This window comes from Lynx rufus, unplaced genomic scaffold, assembly GCF_022079265.1.
Source record: "Lynx rufus isolate CCGP_SWC_20201006 ecotype Redwood Valley unplaced genomic scaffold, mLynRuf1.p SCAF_1, whole genome shotgun sequence".
Classification (NCBI taxonomy): Eukaryota; Metazoa; Chordata; class Mammalia; order Carnivora; family Felidae; genus Lynx; species Lynx rufus.
This window is the reverse complement of record NW_025814823.1, coordinates 203,228,778-203,240,118: the sequence shown is the minus strand read 5'-3', so window position 1 is coordinate 203,240,118 and position 11,341 is coordinate 203,228,778. Positions and strand designations below refer to the sequence as shown.

Here is an 11,341-nt window from a genome sequence, read left to right as displayed (position 1 = left end):
AACTAATCCTTATTTCTCTAATTATTTCTTAAACATTTGCTACCTCTAGCCCAAACTCCTTTGTCCCGGTTCTTTACAAATATATTGTTTCCCTAAGCATAAAAGATATAATAGCTTCTTTCTCTTGTCACTTCTTTGGGTCTTCACTCTCCTGTGAAGGCTCCCATGTATATGTAAAAATTCAATAGAATGTGTATGCTTTTTTTCTGCTAATATGTCTTTGTCAGTTTTTCAGGCCAAACCAGGGGCCCTAAGAGGTTTGAGGAAAACTTTTTCCTCCACTATAGCACTGAGGTATCCTAGACATTTTAATTGATGATCACTGTGGGCCTCAGATTTTCCTTTACTTGAAAATTCTCCTATGATGTTTCTAGCCCTCACAGCTATTTTACCAATAGAATTCTATTTATTGTATATAACTTTGAAAATGAGTGAAAACTGTAAAACTAATGGCAAAAATGTACTGTACTCTAGTTAGTAAATTTATTTCTTATAAAGATAAATAAAAAAATTATTTCTTATAAATATAAAGATCATGGTTCAGGTCATGATCTTGCTGTTCATGAGATCAAGTCCCGTGTCAAGCTCTGCACTGACAGCATGGAGCCTGCTTGGGATTCTCCCTCTCTCTATCTCTCTCTCCCCTCTCACCTCTCTCTCACTGTATATGTGAACTAGAATTTAATAATTAAGTGTATAGCAGATAGGGGAAGTCATGGTTCTCAATGTTAGAATGGAGGGTTACAGACAAGCAAGGGGAAAGGTTGAGTGATGCATGTGATAATGAGATAGAGCTGGAGACATCAAAATGAACCCCTGTTGAGTTTAACACAGATTCAGATTGTAATGCCTGAAGTTCCAAAACCTCCCACAAAAGACCACCAGAGTCGTAAGTCAAAGCCAAGCAGCAAGGGTCGTTTATTGCAGGTTCGAACCTGGACGTCCACGCACTCGTTGCCGGTGACGCTAAGAGGCCTCGATCAGGGTTGGTACAGCGTTTTTATAGACAGAGACAAACCGCACAGGGGACGTTTCAAATTACGAGGGGCCTGATTAGTTGGTTTTAAAGTAAGGACATTTGTTGTTCTCTGATTGGGCGTCCTTTGTCTGTCCTTTGGCGGGAAGGCTTTGTCCCTTACTTGTGGCGGGAGGAAAGGGGGAAGGGGGAAGGGGGTAGGGGAGGAATGTGTTAAGCAAGCAGGTTTACAGAAGCGAGAAATGCCGGTTAGTTTATGTACAATCACTTATTCTATTACATACCAGACTACATTTAGGAAGTTTTACAACTTACTCTATTACATAGCGAGTTACATTCAGGAAAGGTTTCACAATACTCGTAGCAAACAGACTTCTCAGCAATTGTATGTATATATATATATATATATATATATATATATATATATATTTTAATCAAAGATCCATAATAAGCAGAAAAGAGAACTTAGCTTTAAACTAAGGCAGGGCTGTCATTTGGATTTAAAGCTGTTCTTTTCATTCCCCCCTTTTTCTTGTGCCTAAAGAGCCAATCTTGGATCTTTAATTTTCTATTTGTAATGTCTCGAGCGGTTGGTACTGAGTTCATAAGACCATTAATTGTATAGCATTGAACCTGTCTTGGACAAAATTAATAATTTTGTTTATGATGCAGGGGCCTAATGTGAGAGCGAGAAGTAGGATGGCTAGAGGCCCGAGTAAAGCGGAGAGCAGGGTAGTTAACCAAGGGGACACGTTGAACCAGGATTCAAACCACCCTGCCTCCTGTTCTCTTTCTTTTTTTCGTTTGGCTAGCCCTTCTCGGATCTTGGCCATAGAATCCCTTACTATTCCTGTGTGGTCAGCATAGAAGCAACACTCTTCTCCTAGTGCTGCACAGAGACCACCTTGCTGTAGGAACAGCAGGTCTAATCCTCTCCTGTTTTGTAAAACTACTTCCGAGAGGGAGGTTAGGGATTTTTTCAAGTGAAGTGATGGCAGTCTCAATTCTTTCTATGTCTTTGTCAACTGCTTCTCTAAGTATACTAAATCCCTTGTTTTGTATAGTTAAGGCCGAGATCCCTGTCCCTGTTACGATGGCCCCGAGTCCGAATATGGTGGCTAGAGTTAGAGCCCCTGCAGTAATGAGTGCTCTCTTAGTTACTCTTTTGGGTGCTATCCACATCTGGTCTACATACTCAGTTGTGTGGTATATGATTTTTGGGAACACAATTACCATTACACAGAATTCTGATTGATTGAACATATCCTTATAGAGGCAAGGGGTTAATCCCGCATGAGAACAAAGCCACCATGAGTTTTTTGGTGGAATAATCCAGTTTTCTGAAGTATTGAATATATTTCTGTAACTTATGCATAAGTGGCTATATTTTGTTGGCACTGTTCCTATACATGTCCCATTTCCCGTAAGCACTGATAGTGTGAGACCAGGTCTTTTTTGTCCCCAACTGCAAGTATCTGAGTTGTTTGCAGTGTTATAATTACCCATTATAGCCACTGATTCATAAAATGGGGGTTGTATAGAATAGCACAACCAACAAGCTTCTGTCTCATTAGGGTTAGTATGGTTTAAGGCCTGATAAGTGGTATTTATCATTACCCATAAGGGGTCATCTTTGAATGGGATTTGGATTTTTTTAAGGTTTTCTTGGGGTTGTCCCGGTTACAGTGACCACCTGAGTGGCCGGAGGATTAGTACCCTTATTTGTGGACCGCGGGGTAGTATTAGGCTTACTTGTGGGCCATACTGACTGGTTTGGCCCTATTTGTGTTGGTGAAGCTTTGGGTTTTATTTTTAATCTTATCTGAATAACAGTTGCAAAGTAAGGCGGTCCCCGATACAGGTAAATTCCCCAATTTAGTCCCGTAATCCATCTTGTCTCCTTTTTTCCATCCTCTAGGAATTTGATACGAATAAGGTTACAGGCACGGGTTTGCTTGGGACAGGGGCTGGCAAATTTCATGTCAATATAATGGGGTTTTACCTCCCATTTCCAGCTTCCATCATTGGTAGTGACACAACTCCAAGCCTTACAGTAGAGGGATTCGATTCCTCCACAGGTTTTTTTCATTGCTCCTGTTCTGAACCCGGGACATGCATAAAACCCACCAGATCTTATGCGCTTTTTTTCATTTTCTGGGGTTCCGGTCCATGACGGATTAGGACGCTGACGGCTTCCGTTGGGGGGAAGTACCCCCATGGTTACGGCTACGTCCTCTAGGTTAAAATATAGATCAGGCCACCAGGCATTTAGGGGAGTATCGTCTGCTGTGGTAGTATTATAGACTTCCTGGGTTTCCAAATTAGAAACCTCCCAAGTTAAAGTATAGGGTATATGGGGGTTGCTCGCAATACTTATCAGTCCATAGGAGGTGAGCAGGAGCACGCTAATGAGTGTTCCTTCGATCATTGTGGGTCCGGAGCTGCTGCAACAGTCTTGGTATGGGACACCCAGGCCTTTGGTCTCAGCCCGTTTTTGGGGTCAGGTTTTCGACGCAGAGTCAACTTTAAAGGATGGGTCTTACTCTGGTCAACCGTCCAGGCGGTGTTGGCTTTTGGCACGAAGTCTTCTCGAACCACAAATGGATCAGCTGGTCGGGCGTGGGTGTAATGGATCCAGGTAGCAATCCTGTCGACTTTGAGAGCGGTGGGTGTAGTGAGGATCACAATGTAGGGTCCCTTCCACCGTGGTTGGAGGGTCTCTTGCTTATGTCTCCGCACGTATACCCAGTCTCCGGGTCGGTAGTGATGCGGCTCAGGAGGGGGCCCGGTCTCGTAAATGGCTCTCAGTCTGGGCCAAACTTTCTGGTGGGTGCGCTGGAGTTCCCTCAGGGGAATAAGAAGTTTATGATCATCAAATTCAGTTAACACATTAGACTGTAGGTTGGGAATTATAGGAGGGGGTATTCCATACATGATTTCAAAGGGGGTTAATCCCAGTTTGTAGGGGGAGTTTCGCACCCTGAACAGAGCGTAGGGGAGTAAGACTACCCAGTTAGCGCCAGTCTCCATGGTCAATTTGGTTAGGGTCTCTTTTAGGGTTCTATTCATTCTTTCTACCTGTCCTGAGCTTTGGGGTCTATATGCACAATGTAGTTTCCAATCGGCCCCAATAAACTGCGCTATCCCTTGTATTACCTTTGAAATGAACGCTGGTCCGTTGTCTGATCCTATTAGGGTAGGGAATCCGTACCTGGGCATGATGTCTTCTAACATTTTCTTTGCTACTACCTGCGCAGTCTCATGTTTGGTGGGGAAGGCCTCTGTCCATCCTGAAAAGGTATCTATAAACACTAGCAAATATTTATATCCATATTTTCCAGGCTTTACCTCGGTGAAGTCTACTTCCCAATAGGCTCCCGGCCTGGTTCCGCGGGTTCTGGAGCCAGGGTTTTTCCCGTGGTTGGTGGCATTAGTTAGTTGGCAAGCTTTACAGCTAGTAACTATCTGCTCAATTTTTGTCCTGGAGTCTTTAATGGTGATTCTAGCATGCCTTATTAAGTCTTGCATTTTTCTTGTGCCCATATGAGTGGCTCAGTGCATCTTGAATAAGACTTTATTTCCCATTTCTTCTGAGAGAATTATGCTACAGTCTGCTGCTCTCCACCATCCATTAAGGCACTGAGTCATAGGCAATTTTTGGATCCAGTTTAGGTCTTCTTTAGTGTAGGTGGGACTTTCTAGTAAACTAGCTGAACCGGGGTCTGGTAGGGTGGTCGTTAAAGCACAGTCCACCTGTAAGGCCACCTCTCGGGCCACCTGGTCAGCCAAATTATTTCCTCTGGCCACCGGTGTGACCGGTTTTTGGTGGCCTGGGCAATGTATGATGGCTAGTCGTTTAGGCAGCCAGAGTGCCTTTAAAAGAGCCAATATTTCTTCTTTGTTTTTGATACTTTTCCCCTCTGCAGTTAACAGTCCCCTCTCTCTGTATATAGCTCCATGTATGTGGGCCGTAGCAAAAGCATATCTGCTATCGGTATACACGTTTAGTCTCTTGTCTTTTCCCAAAGTCAGTGCCTTGGTTAAGGCCGCAAGTTCAGCCCGTTGGGCAGAGGTGCCAGCTGGCAAAGGCTCTGCCCAAACAGTCTCAGTTTCAGTTGTGACTGCTGCCCCCGCGTACCTTTGACCCTGATGTACAAAGCTGCTGCCGTCAGTGAACCAGGTAACCTCGGCGTCTCCTAGCGGGTGATCCTGTAAATCTTCCCAAACTCCATGAACCTGTGCCAATATCTCAGCGCAGTCATGGAGGGGGGGATCTAAGTCCGGGTCTGGTAACAGGGAGGCAGGGTTTAGTGTTCGGGGGGAGCATAAATGATTCTGAGGGGATTTAATAATAGTCCCTGGTAGTGAACCAGTCGGGTGTTACTTATCCATCGGTCAGGAGGTTGTTTGAAGACCCCTTCGATGGCATGAGGGGTTGTAACATGTAACTCTTGTCCCATAGTTAACTTATCAGCATCCTTTACCATTAGAGCTGTAGCAGCGATCATACGGAGGCAAGGGGGCCAGCCAGCCGCTACTGGGTCCAGTCTTTTTGAAAGATAGGCAACGGGCCTGGGCCATGGGCCAAGGAGTTGCGTCAGCACTGCTTTGGCTACCCCTTTATTTTCATCTATGAAGAGATGAAAGGGTTTGGAGACATCGGGGAGCCCTAAGGATGGTGCCGACAACAGGGCGAGTTTAATTTGCTGGAAAGCCTGCTCAGTTTCCTCTGTCCACTCAAAGGGCGCCTGTTCTCGGGTGACCAGGTAAAGAGGCTTAGCCATCTCGGCGAACCGAGGTATCCACAAGCGGCAGAACCCGGCCGATCCCAGGAATTCTCTTACCTGCCTTCGTGTTGTGGGTCGGGGGATGCGGAGGATGGTTTCCTTCCGTGCATCAGTGAGCCATCGTTGGCCTTCTCTTAACAGATACCCCAAGTAGGTTACCTCGGATCTGCAAATTTGGGCTTTCTTTGCTGAAGCCCGGTACCCCAGGGCACCAAGTGTCCGGAGGAGATTTTTGGTGCCTTGCAAGCAAGCTTCGGCAGTCTCAGCGGCGATTAAAAGATCGTCAACGTACTGCAAGAGAGTCACTTCGGGGTTTTGATTCCGGTACTCACCCAGATCCTCGTGAAGTGCCTCATCGAACAAGGTGGGTGAGTTTTTAAATCCTTGGGGGAGCCGGGTCCAGGTGAGTTGCCCATTTATGCCTCTCTCAGGGTCGGACCACTCAAAGGCGAAGAGCTCTTGGCTTTTGGGGGCCAGAGGCAGGCTGAAAAAAGCATCTTTTAAATCAAGGACAGTATACCATTATCTTTCTGGGCTGAGGGCACTTAGGAGGGTATAGGGGTTGGGTACTATTGGGTGTATGTCCATGACTCGGCGGTTAACTTCTCTCAGATCTTGTACTGGACGGTAGTCCGCACTGTTAGGTTTTCGTACAGGTAGCAGGGGGGTGTTCCAGGCTGAATGGCAGGGACGCAAGATGCCTAAGTCTAGGAGGTGACGGATATGTGGTGTGATGCCATTTCTGGCCTCCATTGACATCGGGTATTGTCGGACCCGAACTGGATCTGCCCCCGGTTTCAGCTCTATGAATAGAGCCGGGCGATGTTTAGCCAACCCCATACCCCCGGTTTCAGCCCATGCTTCTGGAAACTGCTGGAGCCAGGGCTCTATGTTTTGACTTTGTGAGGGTGGCCCCTGATGGAGTCGCTATTCATCTTCTAATCTTAGAGTAAGTATGGTAATGGGTTGGTTGTGAGGGCCAGTCACTTGGGGGCCCCCTGGCGTAAAATGAATCTGGGCCCCCATTTTAGTGAGTCTCTTCCTAATAAGGGGCAGGGGCTGTCGGGGATGACTAGGAAGGAATGGGTGACCTTTCCATTTCCTAGGTCCACAGTCCTCTGGGTGGTCCAGGGATATTTTTTTATTCCGGTAGCCCCTTGGACCCAGGAAGATTTTTCAGAAATTTTTCCATGGGGTCTGATCAAGACCGAATGTTGTGTCCCTGTGTCGACTAGGAATTGAACTGGGTTCCCCTCCACTTGTAGCGTTACCCTAGGTTCGGGGAGGGGATCCGAACCCCGTCCCTCCTATTCTGCATCTTGAGTGAAGAGGGCGGGTGTGGTTTTTGGCTGCCACGGTTTTTGATCATGACGTGGCTTTTTCTTTTTAGGGCATTCTCGGGCCCAATGGCCTTTTTCTTTGCAATAGGCACATTGGTCCTTATCTAGGGGCTTTTGTTTATCCAGGGGCTTTTGGACAACAGCGGCCAGGACTTTGGTCATTTTCTCGGTAGCTTTAAGTTGCCTGTCCTCTGGAGTCTCTCTATTATTATAGACACGCTGGGCAATGCGGAGTAAGTCCTGAATCTGTTTTCCCTCTAGGTCCTCTAGTTTCTGGAGTTTCTTTTTAATATCAGTGGCTGCCTGATTTACAAAGGCCGTTACAACAGCAGCTTGATTTTCGGGGGCCTCGGGGTTCATGGGGGTATACTGTCTGAAGGTTTCCATTAATCTTTCTAAATAAGCGGCAGGGCTCTCTGTCTTACCTTGTATTACTGAATACACTTTTGCCAAATTAGTGGGCTTGCGTGCAGCAGCCCGGAGACCCGCCATTAGAGTCTGGCGATAAATGCGCAGCCGTCCCCTACCTTCTGCCGTGTTGTAGTCCCAGCCATCCTGTGGGGGTCGGGTCAAGGGAAAAGCTGCATTAATGAGATCAAGGTTAGCAGTGGGTTGGCCATCATCTCCAGGAACCAGCTTTCTTGCTTCCAATTGAATTCTTTCTCGCTCCTCGGTGGTGAACAGGATTCGGAGGAGCTGCTGGCAATCATCCCAGGTGGGTTGGTGGGTAAACATAACGCTGTCTAAGAGACTTATTAAATCTTTAGGGTTGTCAGAAAATCGAGCATTCTGGGTTTTCCAGTTATATAGGTCACTGGTAGAGAAGGGCCAGTATTGAAGTCGGGGGTTCCCCATATCATCGGGAGGCCCTATTTCCCGTAAGGGTAAAGCTACGGTGGAGTCAGGAAGGCGGAGTCCTGGCTCATGTGGGGCCCGCCTACGGGTACGTCCAGCCGGCCCTTGGACTTCGCCCCCACTAGGCATGGGCGCGGGTTGAGCCTCCCTATTCTCTAGTTCTCCTATGGGCTGGGCTACGGGAGGCTCTGCCGGCACAGCAGGGATACGGGCAGCTTGCGGAATAAGAGGAGGAACCTGGTAAGGGGGAGGGTCAAGGGAAAGTAAATCTTGGCTGTTGGGGAGAACAGGGGGTGCATTCGGAGTTTGTGGCTTGGGAGGGTTGGTAGGTTTAGCCGCTAGAATTTTGCATGGCCCTGTTGTTAAGAAAGAGGCCATCCAGGGAGGTGGGTTTTCTACTAAATCTTGCCACACCAGAATATAGGGAATCTGATCCGAGTGACCTTCTTTCCCTGGTAGGAAAATTATTGATTTTACTTTAAGGACCACAGGGAGGCAGAAGGTTCCCTCTGTAGGCCAATTGACCCCAAAGGTGGGCCATTCAGAGCGGCAATAGGTGATCAACTTCCTTTTGCGAATGTCTAGGCTTAAGCTGTGTCCTCTAGCTCTTACATCTTTGAAATTGGTGAGGAGGAGGGAGAGAGGGGTGCTCTGCGTTTGACCCATGTTATGATTCTGAGGAAGAGGAGAAGAGAAGGGGGCGCGGGCAGCACGGATGCGGGGGGGGGGGCGCCGCTGGCCAGGGGGCGGCACAGAGGGGGCCCTGAAGCGGCTGAAATTAGCGGTGGAGGAGTTCGCACAGGCGACCTCTGAGGGTGAGACCCCTGGCGGCCTGGCTGGGCCCCGGGCAGAGGGGCGGGAGGGAAAGCCGCAGGGAGCTGAGGAAGGAGGAGAGAGGAACAAAGGATGGAATAATTAATTCTGATCAGCCGAGAAAACACTTAATTCCAGTAAAGCATCCGACCCATGAAAGAAAAACAAGAACTAACAAGAATCTTTCGCAGCAGTTCCAACTTTCTGGTGCCGTCTCGGCCAGCCCAACAGAAAGGGTTATGGCTAGGACGGCGGTTATTACAAGGGCCCAGGGGTGACAATACATTTAGACTGACATAGAAGCACTCGCGTACTTGCCCGTCCGCGTCCCTCGCGGGAACTTAGGTGCCGCTTAGCATGGGCGGGCAGGTATAAGCCCCCTGCTTGGATCAAAATAAATTTTGACCGCCTTAAGCTGTATGAGGATCATCGCGGAAATCGGGTTAGAGCCCACTCGAATCCCGTAGCTTATGCCGTGGGACTACACATAGGGTAAGTCAGGCGCGTGCCCCTGACTCCCAACAATCATTCCAGTCAATTCAACAGACAGACACACAGACACACATCACATCAGAATACGGGTAACAATTGGCATGCCTAGATGGTTTTTCTTTTAGACGCCTAGAGATATTTCTTAGCACTCTGGAAGTTCATAGAGAAAATGAAAGTATTTAGTTCGCAGGCGCGTTGGGCGTAAGCAGCCCACAGAAAAGAATCCTGATGGGGCAAAAAGGCCCCCCTATGGACCAAGAAGGTCCCCTGATGGGCCAAGAAGGCCCCCAGATGTCAGTGGACATCTCCAACTGACCCCGGCTGGGTGCCCTATAGCGCGTCCGCCAGGGTCACACCAGCTTCCAGACAGAACCGGTTCTCCAGAGACACAGATCAGAGAGAAAAGGAAGTACGTTAGAGCCGGCTTACTTACCGATCGGAATCAGATACGACCCGTTGACCAGAAGTCTGGTGGGCTCGGGGGAGATCTCGGTGGGACCTCCAAATGTAATGCCTGAAGTTCCAAAACCTCCCACAAAAGACCACCAGAGTCGTAAGTCAAAGCCAAGCGGCAAGGGTCGTTTATTGCAGGTTCGAACCTAGACCTCCGCGCACTCGTTGCCGGTGACGCTAAGAGGCCTCGATCAGGGTTGGTACAGCGTTTTTATAGACAGAGACAAACCGCACAGGGGACGTTTCAAATTACGAGGGGCCTGATTAGTTGGTTTTAAAGTAAGGACATTTGTTGTTCTCTGATTGGGCGTCCTTTGTCTGTCCTTTGGCGGGAAGGCTTTGTCCCTTACTTGTGGCGGGAGGAAAGGGGGAAGGGGGAAGGGGGTAGGGGAGGAATGTGTTAAGCAAGCAGGTTTACAGAAGCGAGAAATGCCGGTTAGTTTATGTACAATCACTTATTCTATTACATACCAGACTACATTTAGGAAGTTTTACAACTTACTCTATTACATAGCGAGTTACATTCAGGAAAGGTTTCACAATACTCGTAGCAAACAGACTTCTCAGCAATTGTATATATATATATATATATATATATATATATATATTTATCAAAGATCCATAATAAGCAGAAAAGAGAACTTAGCTTTAAACTAAGGCAGGGCTGTCATTTGGATTTAAAGCTGTTCTTTTCAAGATGAATACATATAGAAATACTTATGGTTATGCATACAAAGTCGGGTTAATATACACATATATTTTTTGCTCTGACAGCTATGTGGGTCTGGAAACAATGGTACCTCAGTAGCAACAAGCCCATCTAGCAAGCAAATTGTTTTTTCTAATATTATCCTCCAATACAATAAGCCAGGTCTCTTTAAAGCAGTGGCTAATTCTAGTGCTGGAGGGAGAAACACACAGGATGAGCCTGGAGGGTTGTATAATATCTGAAAATAAGGAAGTACTTGAAAAACTACAGCGATGAGAGTATTTAAAAAGGACACAGAGGGGCACCTGGGTGGCTCAGTTGGTTAAGTACTGACTTTTGATTTTGGCTCAGGTCATGATCTTGCTGTTCATAGGATCAAGTCCCATGTCAAGCTCTGCAATGACAGCATGGAGCCTGCTTGGGATTCTCCCTCTCTCTATCTCTCTCTCTCTCTCTCACCTCTCTCTCTCTCTCTCTCTCTGTCTCTCAAAATAAATTTTAAAAAAAGAAAAACTGAAAGAGCTCCTATTGGCCAAAGATGAAACAATTTGAACAACAAAATAAATAGAGTAGTAATGAATTATAACCCAGAATATAATATGAATATCTGAGTATATATTTATAAAAATAAATTATGAAAGAAAGAAAGAAAGAAAGAGGGGAGGGGAGTGAGGGGAGGAAAGAAAGAAAGAAAAGAAAGGAAGGAAGGAAGGAAGGGAGGGAGGAAGAGAAAAAGAAAGAAAGAAAGAAAGAAAGAAGAAAGAAAGGAAGGAAGGAAGAAAGAAAGGAAGGAAGGAAGAAAGAAAGACTGAGAATAAACAAATCTCCCATGCAGAGAATTTCAAATAATTTTTGTAGATATTCTGTTCTCACGTAGGTGGAGTATAATTATTCACTTCTTAAGGGTAGCTGCACA

The 11,341-nt window shown here is 46.7% G+C and overlaps 1 protein-coding gene across 1 annotated transcript; it reads right to left on the bottom strand.

The window, feature by feature from the left end:
* Positions 1 to 1,997: 1,997 nt before the first annotated feature.
* On the bottom strand, positions 1,998 to 8,639 carry LOC124510211 (uncharacterized). Its single transcript, XM_047076991.1, is given in 3 exon segments — positions 1,998 to 5,292; positions 5,295 to 6,797; positions 6,800 to 8,639. Coding segments are annotated over 3 exon segments (5,220 nt in total). The 5' UTR covers positions 8,625 to 8,639; the 3' UTR covers positions 1,998 to 3,400.
* Positions 8,640 to 11,341: the final 2,702 nt, after the last annotated feature.